This window comes from Ictidomys tridecemlineatus, chromosome 3 (assembly GCF_052094955.1).
Source record: "Ictidomys tridecemlineatus isolate mIctTri1 chromosome 3, mIctTri1.hap1, whole genome shotgun sequence".
Lineage (NCBI taxonomy): Eukaryota > Metazoa > Chordata > Mammalia > Rodentia > Sciuridae > Ictidomys > Ictidomys tridecemlineatus.
Window position 1 is genome coordinate 73,046,460 of NC_135479.1, and position 17,327 is coordinate 73,063,786.

The following is a 17,327-nucleotide window of genomic DNA, read 5'->3' on the forward strand; positions in this document are numbered from 1 at the left end:
CTAAACTGTAGAACCAACTAAGATGCCCTTCAGTAGACAAATGGATAAAGCAACTATGGTATTTATACAAAATGAAATATTACTCAGCATTAAAAGATAATATAGTCATGGAATTTGCAAGTAAAAGGATAGAGATGGGGAATATTATGCTAAGTTAAGTAAGTCAATTTCTAAAAAGAGAAGTCTGAATGTTTTCTCTGATATGTGAATGCTGGTCTATGATGAGGATGTTGGGGGAGCATTGGGAGGACTGGAGTGACTTTATTTTTTTATTTTTTATTTTGTGTTGCTTTATACACAGGAATGATTTATTTTACACATTAGTCACAACATTTAGCCTGTAAAAATTAAAAACATTTCTTAATATGTCTCAAAGGCAGAATGAATTCCATAATGATGTTTTCACATTAACCAATATGACAAAGCAAAAGAAATTTAAGACTATGATAACAATTCAAAATAAAATTTACAAAACAGGCACTTGGAAGTCAGCTACTGTGTAATTTTCACAGTTGATGTTATCCGTACACATTTCATCAAAGGTTGTCAACCAGTGAAGCCAATGTTCCTTTGATGCAGACTCACAAACAGGTTTAGGTTCCAAACACTGTGTTCTGGTTGTGATACATGCAAGACAGACCCTAAATAAGAAAAGTCTTCTGAAAGAAAAAGAAGAAAAACAAAAAGCAGCCAGGAATGAAAGCATTTACAAGCATTTGAATAAGGCCTTTAAATATTAAGTCAGTGTTTTAAACCCCTTCATTCTCAGGTAAGGGATTAAGAGGCCGAGAGAGAGATCGTCTGTGAGGGTGAGGATACTGGAGGTTGGCAGTGTCAGCATCGCAAGAGGGCTCTAGCAGAGGAGGAGGAGGAGGAGGAGGAGGAAGGAGCTGGGCATAACTGGACCATCTCGATCCAGCCCGTGGGGAATCCAGAGGGGGAAAGAAATACCTGAAACAACGGAGACAGGAACAAAACACCAAAACAAAACAAAACAGGAAAAAAAAGAAAAGAAAAAACAAAACAGAAGAAAAAGAGAAAAGTAGTAAATACAAAGAGATCCAAAGAGGAGAAAACACATGCTGGAAAAAAAAGCTTTAGTATATTCATGCCAAACTAACAGAACATAATAGCACAAACCAAGACCCTTACTCAAATCAAGACTGCTTAAGCAATTATAGAAACTTGAAGGAAAGAAATACAATCTGTTAAAATATCAAAGAAATTATCAGTATGAATGTTACAAAGACATTAATTTTATAAATTTAAAACATTGTCTAACCTCTCAGAAATATGTCTGATGCCATTCTGTAAACTGGCAATCTAATGTGCTTTCTCACTAAGAGCAGTGCTCCATCTGTATCAGCAGCAGGCACACATTTTTTTAGTGCATACATGATACTGAAAACCAATTTGAATACACTTTCACATTGTATTTCTGGCTATTGCAACATACTTTTGAAGAAATACAATCATTAAATATACTTATTTTTCTGCAAAAACCTTAAAATAGCTACAGAATTTTGATATGTAAAAGGACTCAAAGAATTATTATGCCCTATTATCATTATTGTGCCACTGTATAACTTACCCGTAATACTTATGCATTTTAGCAAATGTAAAGATTTATAGCTATGTCATCAAGATCAGAGCTTTAGAGGACATGAACAAACTGAAACAGCAAACTAAAGGAAGTCCTGAGACATGAGATTTGTAAGTTAATTTGCATGCACACTTTTAGCAAAACTGTAACTGATTATATTTCCAAATTGTGTCTTGAAGGAAACTTTAAGCCATGAAATCACATCACAAAAATATACATGCACATATCAGAAACATTTAAGTCTTTAGTGAATATGAATTGGAAACATATAAAGCTGTTTCCATTTCCCACCAAATTATGAATGAAACAATACCAAACACTCCACTTGGCTACAAACTGTACAGTCAAATTACTTTCATCTTACTAATACTACTTTGCTAATTTCCTCATTTACTACTACTTTTTAAATATTACAAAGGAATGACAGTTGTATGAAATAATATCATTTATAAAACAATTCTACAAAAGGTAAACAAATTAGCACTCAAAACAATCTTTATGAAAAATATTTATTCAATCTTCGAATTAAAATTATAAAAATTCATCATGTTTAGCTTATTTAGAAAACAAAAGAAATATATCTATATTCTCCAAATGGAATAAAATGGTATCTTCCCTCCTCCCAACCAGTTATAAGGATTTAACAATCCTTTTAATTTTCAAATCCAACTGAGTTTCAGCAACATTTCAAAAAATTGTTTTGGTGACAATGTCTCAACAAAAAGCCTCTCCACTTAAATCTCAAGAGTTTCAAATAGTGTCAATAAACTGACTATACAAAAAAAATGATATCAACTGCATTTCTAAAGGCCTTTGGGGCTGCGTTTAGTAGTAAGCAGGCTGCTGGTGTGTCCTGGGAGAGGTCAAACGGCGCTGGGGAAAGGGGAAAGGAGCTGGCGTCCCATTCCTGTGTGCATGCAACAAGCAGCAAAACAGCAGAGTTACTCCAGTTAGCTTGTACTCAGCTGTGCTTTCTGCTAGCAGAAGATCCATTTAATGAGTTTTGAAGACTTGGAATATTTGAACCTAGGGAAGGGTTTGAGTTTCCTTGCTGAGAACTCCCATTGACTGGGCTCCCATTACCTTTCAAGATGCCAGTGCACTTCCAGTTGTCCATATAATTAGCTTTCCACAGTCTTACACAGCCATCATCTCCTGAAGAGGCCAGCACTGTTCCCGTTATATTCCAACTCACTCGCCAGACCTGAGAATTATGATTATCAAACTGAGCCTCTATATGGATTTCAAATTTTGTTGGCCCACCAGAGGAAGTAAGTTCTTTCCTCACAGGCTTTAATGTAAAAATTCTGACATCTTTGGTTGCTATTGCTAGAATATGAAAAGATCTTCCCAAGTTTGGAGCAAACGCAATATCATGTACAGGATCAGTGACTGTCATGAGAGTTTCGGCTTTTGCATATTTCCTGGTGTTTTCGTTGTACTCAAAAATCTGAACCTTGGCCATTGCATTTGGACTACTGTCATCGCTGCCTACAGCAATCATTGGGGAATGAGCACAGGAGCTTGAAGGGTTCCAAGAAATACAACTACAGCTTAGCTTACATGAGATCTCATGCTGCAGCCACCACTGGCTGAGATTCATAACGTCTGGTGCCTCCTATATTCTTACTATACCATCTGCTGAACAGGTCGCTAACATAAGACCCATATGTTTAGGAGCAAACTTCACATCAGTAACCGATGTTCTGCTGTCCACTAGAGTTGTCCTCTTCACCCAGTGACTCTGTCCTTGCAGTTTGTCATTGGATTCTTCTACTATTTCTTCCCATACAGCAGCTGTTCGGTCGAAAGAACAGGAAGCCAAAACCTGTCCAAATTCAGAATGGGCCCATGTCACACGCCACACCGATCCACTATGTGTCTTCCAGCTAGCAGTACAATGCCAATCTCCACTTTCACTTTTATCCCAGACCTTGACGCTCTGGTCGCTGGAGCTGGTGGCCATCCGCCGTCCGTGGAAGTCGAAAGAGACATCGTGGATGAGATCCTTGTGGTCCGCCGCGATGCTGCGCGCCACAAACGTGGCTTCCGACGACGCGCCTCCTCCGCCAGCCCCTCCCGCCTCCGAAGAGGGCGACGGCAGCGGGGGCCTGGAGTGACTTTAAATAGGGCAAAGAAGAGGCAGGGGATGGAAAGGGGCATGGAGGTAGGAAAGATAGTGGAATGAGATGGTCATCATTACCCTAAGATCATGTATTAAGATATGAATGATGTATCTCTACTTTGTGTACAACCAGAGATATAAAAAATTATGCTTTATATGTGTACTATGAATTGAAATGCATTCTGGTGTCATGTCACAAATTAGAAGAAAGAAAGAAAGAAAGAAAGGAAGGAAGGAAGGAAGGAAGGAAGGAAGGAATGAAGGAAGGAAGGAAGGAAGGAAGGAAGGAAGGAAGGAAGGAAGGGAAAGAAAGAAAGAATTGATATGTTATCCAATTGCTAAGTCTCCTCATGTAGTTGCTATGAGCACAATCTAATCACTCCTTTCTCCACTTGGAAGCCAATATTCTTATAAAAGTTGTTATTGTTCCCAAATCATTTTACTTGAAATAAAAATTTAGAATGACTTATAGCAACAGATATGAAGCAGACAGTGTAAACAAAACATATTCTTTATATTTCTTTGCATACTAATATATGTATGCTATCAAAAATAAATCTGGGCTTAGTTAAGGACTTTGTTTGAAAATATTATTGCAATAGTGGAAACACTCTAACTTTAAGGTCTGCAAGTATCTCAAATCAAACAGAAAAAGAAGACTTTTATGTTATGAGGTGTAAGTCCATCTAGCTCAATATTTGAGAGAAAATCCGTCCTGCAGATAAGATGAGTAGACAGGAATGTGGTGGTATGGCAGGAAATGTCTATTGCTGTGGGCAATTGACCCTAAGAAAGCTTTTAAGGGAGGTTGTACTTTCTTAAACTTGGAAATGAACTAAAGTTACTATGGCCATGGGACAGGAAGTTCTTTGGAAAAAAGGCCCTCACTAAACACCAGTGATATGAGCACTCTGATTTTGGACTTACATGCCTTAACAACTATGAAAAGTAATTACTCTTAATTCATAAGTTATATTATGAATGACAATTTGTTATAGCAGAGCATATTGACTAACATGGTGTTCTTACATAGTACAATAAGAGATGCATCAACGATCCAATACTTTTCCTATGTCACCCATTATTGCTGGTGATGGTATAGACATCCAGAGTTTTCAGGAAATACCCAAACATTCACTCTAACCATTGAACAAATGTTCCCTTCTGAGCCCAGAATTATGTCCAATACCAGAAGACTATGAAGGAACACCTCATGATGTCATCTTCTTGTTCCAAAGTCCCTGGAAAGTTTATCTTGTGATGTCATCTTCTCAAGATAACCTTGGTTTCAGATTTTAAATGTTGGCTATTACCAATTTCCATTTGGACTAGCTTTTGTGCCTTTTAAGATAAGACATATAAATCCATGGTTGTGCCACCTACCTTTTGGCAGTAGTGTCAATGATAAGGAGAATACTAAAGGACCTTCCTATGGGATTCAACACTAGTTTTCTAGAGAACTAAGTAAGCAATCTAGGTGGTGGGTTGGTTTGGGAGAAAAGATCAAGAAAAGCGCTTCAGTCTGTTGAGGATAAATATAGGTACAATGAATAAGTCTTTTCCAGTACTGTAGAATTCCAAATTAATGAGGTTTGACTCCTCAATAGCTCAATCAGAATAGAGAAGTCTCACAAATTGTCCAGTAAATATTTCATGTGGACAAAGTCTTTGCATCCCAGCAGGATAATACTGGAGGGAACTCAGGGCTTAGCAGAAAACTTTAGAGCAAGGGAGATTACATATTTTTGTAAACTAAATAAGCTACAATTTTAATAGTTTAACAGTTATATTATTGCAGAAAATGAGCATAAAAATAAGAATTTAATTTTGGGAATAGGGGATGAAATTTTATATTTGTTGGATAATTTTGCCAGTAAAATGTGCCCCTCAGTTAGTCAACAGAATCAGTGGAATACTCCTCGTGGGGAATACAAGGTCTAGAAAAATGTAATAGTAGTGCTGGCACTGGCTCTTTTACATGGGAAAATTTCACCCTCTGGTTAAAAAATGCATAGTCAGGCATAGGCTGCCTAGTGATGTTTTGTTTGATGATAGTCCACATATATGATGGTGGTAAGACTTTTTTTCTAGTAATACTATAGCTGTTATTGTTTGTGTACGTACAGTTTATGATGTTTGCAAAACAATGAAATTGCCTAATGATGCATTTCTCAGAATAAACCCCATCATTAAGTGGTGCATTTTTGTATCAGTAAGAACACATTCATACCATGAGATTTTAGGGAATAAATAAAAGTTCAGATAAGGAAAAAAATCTCAAACACAAAACAAAATTTACTGGCTGATAAATATGCAAAGCCAGCAGCTCCTAAAGCTGGCATACTTTTACTCCAGTCAGGAAAGATCTTAAATCTACTCTGCTTACCACATGATCCTTTAATGAGGAATTTAAAATCCCCCAACCCACAGAAACTGAACATGTGAAAAACTTTGAATACATGTTGGATGTTTTCCTACCTGGGTGTTACCCCAGCTATTGTCACAAATATGGTTTTGTATAACATTCCAAAGTAATGTATTAACTCCAAAATTATCTACCATCTTTAGCCAAAAACAGGTCCATGTGAGAGCTATAAGATCAGTGATCTAATCTATTTTTACACAGGGTAGAAGTTTATATTCTATGGGCTTTGACAACTGACTGTCATATCTAGCCTGGAAATTTATTTCTAAAGTGTAGATATAGAACTATCAACAAAGAGGATAAGGTCTATACTTGGAAGAGAGAATTTGTCAGTCAGGCATGGAAAAGGTGAAACTCCAATGAGGATAATACAATCACCCAATTGTCTCCTTAGGGAGGATAAGGTGGGATAGAAAAACAAAGATTTTTGACATTGGTGGGTACCTATCTGAATAGAGAGCAGATGGATTTTGTAAGAGGTAAGTCAAGAAGCCAAGGAATTTTCAGTCATCTCAGAAAAAAGAAACTGAGCTGCATGAGGTAATAGATGTTTAGGGTATGACCAAACACAAAATTGGGTTAACTATTGTCTTTTCTTATTTGTGACTATAACTTTTAAATGAAGAGAGAAAGGTACAAAATCCAGGATAAAATTTAACTTTCTCTATGCCTCTGATTTCCATTTTATTTCTGAGATAAGAGGAATAAGGGATGTACTTCTCTTTCATGAAGTCATGAGATCCTTATATAAGGGCAATATAAAGGAAAGATTTTAGGAATTTCAATATTGTTATAGAGAAGTCCCATTACAGAGGGTCAGATGCAAATACAATTGCCTTAGGTAAGCACTATAAAGAACATTCTATAGTCCAAGAGAACAATCCACATTTTACAATAGCTAGTTAGTCTTAGAAAGCCTGGAGAGATTCCAACATGGCGGCGGGCGCGGAGAGATCAAGTCTCTGACCTCTTCAGCTGTGGAGGCATAGGGAGTCGTAAACAGGCTAATTCTGTTTGCTCAGGATCACTAGGCAATGCTGAGCTGACAAGGATCTGGAACGAGCAGTCTGGGCCTCTCAGAACACACACTGAACCTGGATCGGCTGAATTCAAGCTCCCGTTCTCCTGCTTCCCGCAGACAAACAGCTGTGACTCAGCACTAATCCATCCGGCTGAAACAACCGGTCAGCCCTTCTGTTCCTACGGAGGTAAATGCCAACCGAGCCTTCATAGGTAGTGGCCACAGGTGTGAAACGGGGCTTGGGAGAGACAGTAAGGACCCACCCGTTGCATTGGTCACCCGGCAAAGGGAAACGAACTGTCGCCATTTGCAAGAGATACCACCATGGCAGACAACTGACGTCATCAGACTGGGGCAGAGGAGATAACTTCATTGAAACCTGCGGCTACAGGTGTGTAATTCGCTAGCCTTCCCTCTCCACACATCGGGGAAACCTTAAGGGCCAATCTCAGCTCTCCTGTAAAGGCCTCTCCCAGCTCTCCCGTGAGCACGGTAGCCAGACCGAGGGAATTAGAGGTGGCGCGGGACCCGCCGGCGCGGGACTACCGCTCCCACCAGTGCAGACAGCTGAGGTCTCTTGCACCAGCTACCGGTGGTGTGGCTACCGGAGGGGCAGTAAAATTCGCTGAGGATTCTCAGCCCCAAGCTCTACAAACTTAGGGTCTGAGGGAATGGCAAACTGGAAGAGTGTGCCCAGTCATTCATGACAACAGGGCTCCCGGGAGCAGCAGACCTGGTGTGTACCCAGTACTGTGGTGAGCGGCACCCGTGAGAGGGGCCTGGCTAGAGGAAAAGTGGGGAAGTGACTAGACACAAGAGGACGCCCTAGGCACCCAGGATTGGAGACTCGCCCAGTCTGGGAGGAGGAGCTGCTGCACAGTGATTGGTTTCCGCGTATTGATAGGAGAAACTTGGCCTGGTGGTCACAGCGCCACCTACTGGAAGACAAGTTAATCAAACTCTAAGACTGCATTTATTAGTTTTTTGTTGTTGTTGTTGTTGTTGTTTTTGTTGTTGTTGTTATTGTTGTTGTTGTTGTTGTTTTAATTTTGATTTGGGGTTTTCTTTCAGTTTCATTTTTCTTTCTTGTTTTTTTAATTTTTTTTTTTTACAATTTTTTTTTAAATTTTTTTTCTTCCAATTTTAATTTTTTTTTATTATTTAAAATTTTTTTTTCTTTTTTTATTTCCTATTTTTTTTCTTCTTTTGTCTTTTCATTTCTTTTCAATGATCTTATCCCCCCTTCCTTGAATTCTACCTGCTTACTCTCATTCTCTTTAGTGACTTTTTCCATTCCCTTCTAATACCTTTCCTCCCAAGCATCAAATAAATTTGTAGGAGTAAACAGTAACGCAGCAGTCAAACAGAACAAGAAGTAACATGAGCAGCTTCAAAAAGCAAGGAAGAAAAGGAGTACAAACAATGCAGGACAGCCTAAATATTCAGGAGGACCTAGAGTCATCAGAAAAATGGTCATATAAAGAACTCAAGGAACACCTTAGACAGATGGAATGGAACCTTAAAGAGGATACGAGACAGCAAATTCAAGCAGCAAAAGAACACATTGAGATTGTATTACACAAACAGATAAAAGAAGAAGTTAAGCACCTTTATCAAGAGATAGAGATTATAAAAAAGAATCAAAACATAATCTTGGAAATGAAGGAAACTATAAACCAAATTAAAAACTCAATTGAGAGTATCACTAACAGAGTGGAGCAAGTAGAAACCAGAACATCAGATAATGAAGACAAATTATTTCATCTTGAAAAGAGTCTAGCCAACTCAGAAAGGCTGGTAAAAAATCACGAGAAAAACATCCAAGAGTTATGGGATAACATAAAAAAGCCAAACTTACGAGTCATCGGGATAGAAGAAGGTACAGAGATTCAAACCAAGGGAATGAGTAACCTGCTGAATGAAATAATTACAGAAAACTTCCCAGAAATAAAAAAGGAAACAGATATACAAATTGAAGATGCATACAGGACACCGAGCACACAAAATCACAGTAGACCAACGCCAAGACACATTGTTATGAAGATATCCAATATACAGAACAAAGAGAAAATATTAAAAGCTACAAGAGAAAGGAGACAGATTACATTCAGGGGTAAACCAATAAGGTTAACAACGGATTTTTCATCACAGACACTGAAAGCAAGAAGGTCATGGAACAATGTATTTCAAACACTGAAAGACAATGGATGCCAACCAAGAATTCTGTATCCAGCAAAATTAAGCTTCAGGTATGACAACGAAATAAAAATCTTTCATGATAAACAAAAGTTAAAAGAATTTGCAGCCAGAAAACCAGCATTGCAAAGCATTTTGAGCAAAACACTACACGAGGAAGAAATGAAAAACAATAACCAAAACCATCAGAGGGAAGTGCCTCGGTAAAGACAGAGGGCGAGGGGGAAAAATAATCATGGAAAAACAAACTAAATTTAAAAAAAAAAAAAAAAACGATAAATAATCAAACATGGATGGAAGTACAAACCATATATCAATAGTAACTCTGAATGTTAATGGTTTAAACTCTCCAATAAAGCGACATAGGCTGATATCATGGATTAAAAAAACAAATCCAACAATATGCTGCCTCCAGGAGACACATCTGATTGGAAAAGACATACACAGGCTGAAGGTGAAAGGATGGGAAAAAATATACCATGCACACGGTCCTCGTAAGCAAGCAGGGGTGGCCATCCTTATATCAAATAAAATCGACTTCAAGACTAAGTTAATCAAAAGGGATAAAGAAGGACATTATATACTGTTAAAAGGAACCATTCACCAACAAGACATAACAATTATCAATATTTATGCACCAAATAATGGCGCTGCGACATTCATAAAACAAATTCTCCTCAAGTTCAAGAATCAAATAGACCACAACACAATAATTATGGGTGACTTCAACACACCTCTCTCACCATTGGACAGATCCTCCAAACAAAAGTTGAACAAGGAAACTATAGAACTCAATACCACAATCAATAACCTAGACTTAACTGACATATATAGAATATATCAACCATCATCAAATGGATATACATTTTTCTCAGCAGCACATGGATCCTTCTCAAAAATAGACCATATATTATGCCACAGGGCAACCCTCAGTAAATATAAAGCGGTGGAGATAATACCATGCATTTTATCTGATCATAATGGAATGAAACTGGAAATCAATGATAAAAGAAGGAAGGAAAAATCCTACATCGCATGGAAAATGAACAATATGTTACTGAATGATCAATGGGTTACAGAAGACATAAAGGAGGAAATCAAAAAATTCTTAGAGATAAATGAAAATACAGACACAACATATCGGAATCTATGGGACACAATGAAAGCAGTTTTAAGAGGAAAATTCATTGCCTGGTGGTCATTCCTCAAAAAAAGAAAAAACCAACAAATAAATGAGCTCACACTTCATCTCAAAGCCCTAGAAAAGGAAGAGCAAAACAACAGCAAATGTAGCAGAAGGCAAGAAATAATTAAAATCAGAGCGGAAATTAATGAAATTGAAACAAAAGAAACTATTGAAAAAATTAACAAAACTAAAAGTTGGTTCTTTGAAAAAATAAATAAGATCGACAGACCTTTAGCCATGCTAACAAAGAGAAGAAGAGAGAGAACTCAAATTACTAACATACGGGATGAAAAAGGCAATATCACAACAGATGCTACAGAAATACAGAAGACAATTAGAAATTATTTTGAAAACCTATATTCCAATAAAATAGAAGATAGTGAAGACATCGATAAATTTCTTAAGTCATATGATATGCCCAGACTGAGTCAGGAGGATACACACAATTTGAACAGACCAATATCAATGGATGAAATTGAAGAAGCCATCAAAAGACTACCTACCAAGAAAAGCCCAGGACCGGATGGGTATACAGCAGAGTTTTACAAAACCTTTAAAGAAGAATTAATACCAATACTTTTCAAGTTATTTCAGGAAATAGAAAAAGAGGGAGCTCTTCCAAATTCATTCTATGAGGCCAACATCATCCTGATTCCGAAACCAGACAAAGACTCCTCAAAGAAAGAAAACTACAGACCAATATCTCTAATGAACCTAGATGCAAAAATCCTCAATAAAATTCTGGCGAGTCGAATACAAAAACACATCAAAAAAATTGTGCACCATGATCAAGTAGGATTCATCCCTGGTATGCAAGGCTGGTTCAATATACGGAAATCAATAATGTTATTCACCACATAAATAGACTTAAAGATAAGAACCATATGATCATCTCAATAGACGCAGAGAAAGCATTCGACAAAGTACAGCATCCCTTTATGTTCAAAACACTTGAAAAACTAGGGATAACAGGAACGTACCTTGACATTGTAAAAGCTATCTATGCTAAGCCTCAGGCTAGCATCATTCTGAATGGACAAAAGTTGAAGGCATTCCCTCTAAAATCTGGAACAAGACAGGGATGCCCTCTATCACCACTTCTATTCAATATAGTTCTCGAAACACTGGCCAGAGCAATTAGACAGACGAAAGAAATTAAAGGCATAAAAATAGGAAAAGAAGAACTTAAATTATCACTATTTGCAGATGACATGATTCTATACTTAGAAGACCCAAAAGGGTCTACAAAGAAACTACTAGAACTAATAAATGAATTCAGCAAAGTGGCAGGATATAAAATCAACACGCATAAATCAAAGGCATTTCTGTATATCAGCGACAAAACCTCTGAAACGGAAATGAGGAAAACTACCCCATTCACAATATCCTCCAAAAAAATAAAATACTTGGGAATCAACCTAACAAAAGAGGTGAAATATTTATACAATGAAAACTACAGAACCCTAAAAAGAGAAGTAGAAGAAGATCTTAGAAGATGGAAAAATATACCCTGTTCATGGATAGGCAGAACTAACATTATCAAAATGGCGATATTACCAAAAGTTCTCTATAGGTTTAATGCAATGCCAATCAAAATCCCAATGGCATTTCTTGTAGAAATAGATAAAGCAATCTTGAAATTCATATGGAAAAATAAAAGACCCAGAATAGCAAAAGCAATTTTAAGCAGGAAGTGTGAATCAGGCGGTATAGCGATACCAGATTTCAAACTATATTACAGAGCAATAGTGACAAAAACAGCATGGTACTGGTACCAAAACAGGCGAGTGGACCAATGGTATAGAATAGAGGACACAGAGACTAATCCACAAAGTTACAACTATCTTATATTTGATAAAGGGGCTAAAAGCATGCAATGGAGGAAGGATAGCATCTTCAACAAATGGTGTTGGGAAAACTGGAAATCCATATGCAACAAAATGAAACTGAATCCCTTCCTCTCGCCATGCACAAAAGTTAACTCTAAATGGATCAAGGAGCTTGATATCAAATCAGAGACTCTGCGTCTGATAGAAGAAAAAGTTGGCTCCGATCTACATATTGTGGGGTCGGGCTCCAAATTCCTTAATAGAACACCCATAGCACAAGAGTTAATAACAAGAATCAACAAATGGGACTTACTTAAACTAAAAAGTTTTTTCTCAGCAAGAGAAACAATAAGAGAGGTAAATAGGGAGCCTACATCCTGGGAACAAATTTTTACTCCTCACACTTCAGATAGAGCCCTAATATCCAGAGTATACAAAGAACTCAAAAAATTAGACAATAAGATAACAAATAACCCAATCAACAAATGGGCCAAGGATCTGAACAGACACTTCTCAGAGGAGGACATACAATCAATCAACAAGTACATGAAAAAATGCTCACCATCTCTAGCAGTCAGAGAAATGCAAATCAAAACCACCCTAAGATACCATCTTACTCCAGTAAGATTGGCAGCCACTATGAAGTCAAACAACAACAAATGCTGGCGAGGATGTGGAGAAAAGGGTACTCTTGTACATTGCTGGTGGGACTGCAAATTGGTGCGGCCAATTTGGAAAGCAGTTTGGAGATTCCTGGGAAAGCTGGGAATGGAACCAACATTTGACCCTGCTATTGCCCTTCTCGGACTATTCCCTGAAGACCTTAAAAGAGCATGCTACAGGGATGCTGCCATATCGATGTTCATAGCAGCACAATTCACAATAGCTAGACTGTGGAACCAACCCAGATGCCCTTCAATAGATGAATGGATAAAAAAAATGTGGCATCTTTACACAATGGAGTACTATGCAGCAATAAAAAATGACAAAATCATAGAATTTGCAGGGAAATGGATGGCACTAGAGCAGATTATGCTTAGTGAAGCTAGTCAATCCCTAAAAAACAAATACCAAATGTCTTCTTTGATATAATGAGAGCAACCATGAACAGAGCAAGGAGGAAGAGCAGGAAGAAAAGACTAACATTTAACAGAGTCATGAGATGGGAGGGAAAGGGAGAGAAAAGGGAAATTGCATGGAAATGAAGGGAGACCCTCATTGCTATACAAAATTACATATAAGAGGTTGTGAGGGGAATGGGAAAATAAACAAGGAGAGTAATGAATTACAGTAGATGGGGTAGAGAGAGAAGAAGGGAGGGGAGGGGAGGGGGGATAGTACGGGATAGGAAAGGTAGCAGAATACAACAATTACTAATTGGGCATTATGTAAAACTGTGGATGTATAACCGATGTGATTCTGCATTTGGGGTAAAACTGGGAGTTCATAACCCACTTCAATCTAATGTATGAGAATATGATATGTCAAGAGCTTTGTAATGTTGTGAACAACCAATAAAAAAAAAATAAAAAAAATAAAAAAAAAAAAAAAAAGAAAGCCTGGAGTTATCACATGGTTTAGGTTAGTTCGGAGTAGTTTCAATATCAACTAATATATTTCCCTCAGGAAAAATCCATGGCCTACATAGGGCACTTAGGGGCTGAGTGGCAAAACTGAAATATTTCTTGAGTCTTATCATTTTTAGATTCAAAGTCTTTTAATACAATACAGGAAGACTTGCACATTTAATAAAGAAAGTTTGCATCTATATTGTGGGTAGAGATTGAATCACAAGGAAAGGTTAAATCCCTAAGTCTCAAGGAAAATGTGTCGGGTATTCTGTAAGTCCCTGGGGTATAACTTGTCAAGCATGTGTGTATGTGTGTGTGTATGTGAGTGTGTGTGTATGTGTGTATGTATGTGAGTGTGTGTGTGTGTGTATTTGTTTATAAAGGTGAATGAGTATTAGAAGTAAGACTGAATGAATAGTTTTAAGAAAGAAAAACATGAATCAATAATGGTAAAATGAGTAGTGCTAGAAAAAGCAAAACAGGAGTCAATAATGGTCAAATGAGTAGTGTTAGAAGGCATATAGAAGCCAGGATGATGTTGGGGTCTGGCATCAAAAGTCATCCAAATTTTCCAATTATTTTGGACTTGAAGCCTCAGACTAGTTTCTGACCTTATTATTAGGAGTTCATGTGGATCAGTGTTTATTTATTTATTTGCAATGAATTAAAATAGAAACAAAGATCCTTTTTGTCAGGAAGTCTGAGAACTTTAATTAACTCAGGTTTTAAGTGTACTGGGTTAATTTATGGACAGGGATAGTGCATTCTACATCAACCTTTAAGGACTGCTTCCAAGATATGCCCTATATCTATTATTCTTGATGTCTTACATTCCTGTAGCCAATGGACATTGGGAACATGAATGAATGTGTTCTAAAGGTGAGATTTGAGGGGGAAGTAAACAAAAAAAGGGTTGGATGAGATTTGTGGGGGAAATAAAAAAAACTGAATGTTCTAGCACAGCTGTCAGAGAGCAGAACTTAATTGGAAAAGAGTCTGTTTCTTCAAATGTTAGTTTCTTGGACAAATTTTGAAATATCAATATTTCAATTAAGTGTGTGAATTTCTGCTTAAGTGATTAACAGTGCTTGTATCACTTAATATAAACAGTCATTCTTGGCTTTAAAATGCCCAATAAATATAGGAAAAGTATATATAGGGTTGGGGATGTGGCTCAAGCGGTAGCGTGCTCACCTGGCATGCCTGCGGCCTGGGTTGGATCCTCAGCACCACATACAAACAAAGATGTTGTGTCTGCCAAAAACTAAAATAAATAAATAAATAAATATTAAAATTCTCTCTCTCTCTCTCTCTCTCTCTCTCTCTCTTTCTCTCTCTCTCTAAGAAAAGTCTATATAAAGGAACATACCATATGGTAATTTCTCTAATTTCATCACAGACTTGGTTTGAACACTTTGTAGAATTCGGGGGTCGGGCAGGGCATTGTGAAGCACTAGCAGTGAACTAAGTGACTGCACTGGTAGAATCATGAAGGTGATGCGGTGCTCACTGGGAGACCTCTTCTCCTAGAAACATTTTGAGAAAAACTGGAAAAGATAATTTATAGAGGAGTCATTGTCATTTTAGTTCCATTTTTGTTCCATTTAAAATTAGGTGATTTTTACCCCAGAACCCATTTGTTGAAGTAGCATTAACTGTGAAAGACTGTGGTGTAGTCTAGAATATCACCAAACTGTTGGGGTAATTTTCTTGGAGTTACAATAGTTCTTCCTTTTTTACAGTTTTTCTTTCTCTGGTTTCAGTTACCTGTAGTAAAGCATGGCCCCCAAATACTACATGGCAGATTCCAGAAATAAACAAATCATATTTTAAATTGTGCACCACAATCTGAGTGGTATGATCAACTCTTACAGTGTACTACTCCAAACTGTAGAGGATGCAAATAATCCCACTGTCCATGATGTATGCACTACCTGTACATTAGTCACCTAGCAGCTCTCTTAGTTATCAGATAAGTGTTTTCTCAATAAATGCACTCAAGTGACCCTTACATTGTTCCCTAATGCTGTGAATGCCTATGTTATTTGCCTCATTTCATCTATTGCATATCTTTTCATCATGAGGAGAGTGAATACAGTACAATAGGCTATTTTGTGAGAGTATCTGCAATCACAGAACTTTTACCATACTATATTGTTATAATTTGTCCAACTTATTATAGATATTATTGATAACCTGCTATTATGCCTAATGTATGAATTAAATTTTATCATAGATATATGTGTATGTAGAAAATATAACATACATGTAGTATTCAAGATTATCTGTGGTTTCAGGTGGCTGCTGGAGGTGTTGGAATTTATCCTTTGTGGATACCAAGGGAATACTATATTTAAATTGAAAACACACAATATTGTGTTGTACAGATTTAACTTTACTACTGCATATTGCACTAAAGTGTGAGTTTGGAGAGAATGGTATTCTGTATACTAATATATTGATTTTCCATAGCTCTTCTACAGCAATGTCTGCTTTAATTCTAAAGTTGCTAATAAACATGTTTCCACAGTTTATTAGCAACTTTAGAACTACAGCAGACATTGCTGTCACTAGGAATGGTTCTAAATCCTTCTAGATGTTTTCTAAGAGGTACCTTCAAAGACACAATAACTCATTACTTTGTGTTCTACACTCTAACATCTCCCTTGACTTTATTTTAAGAAGGAAGGCCTTTTTTTTTTACTCAATGATAGATCTCAGGTACATTCTTATTTAGTTATGTCTTCTTTGACTCTGAACCATTTGGTCTTTTCAAACTACAGAGAAGTTTCTTTGTTTCTTTCATTTTTTATTACATTATTATTGTTATACGTAGTAGTGGGTTCATTTTAACAAAATCATATATGTAAAGTATTTGCTTTCAATTTCCATTTGCCCTCTTTCCCTTTCTTCCTCTACTCTACTCATCTTCTTTCATTCCTTTATTTATTTATTTATTTATTTATTTGGTTCCAGGGATTGAACCCAAGGGTGCTTAACCACAGAGCCACATCCCCAGCCCTTTTTATATTTTACTTAGAGAAGAGCCTCACTAAAATGTTTAGGGCCTTGGTAAGTTGCTGAGACTGGCTTTGAACTTGTTGGAATTATAGGTGTATTTATTTTTGTTTCATATTTTCTACATATACATTAAGGTAAAATTCCCTTTTGTACATTAATATATACATATAATACAATTTGGATAAATTTATTTTCTATTTCCTCTTTTTCCCATTCTTCTTCCCTTTCTCTTTCTCCACTTTCTACTTCACTGATATTTCCTATATATTTATGATACCTGATCCTCCACCACAATCTTTTTCCTCTTATTCTGCTCTAGTTTCCACTTCTGAGAGAAAACATTTGACCCT

The 17,327-nt window shown here is 37.0% G+C and overlaps 1 protein-coding gene across 1 annotated transcript in view; it reads right to left on the reverse strand.

Moving 5' to 3' along the window:
- Window positions 1-290: 290 nt before the first annotated feature.
- LOC144375675 (nucleoporin SEH1-like) overlaps window positions 291-17,327 on the reverse strand; it is a 32,563-nt gene continuing 15,526 nt past the window's right edge. Inside the window, 2 exon segments of the mRNA XM_078041120.1 lie at window positions 291-951; window positions 2,575-3,723. Of these exon segments, the coding sequence (XP_077897246.1) occupies window positions 750-951; window positions 2,575-3,723 (1,351 nt within the window). The 3' untranslated portion in view covers window positions 291-749.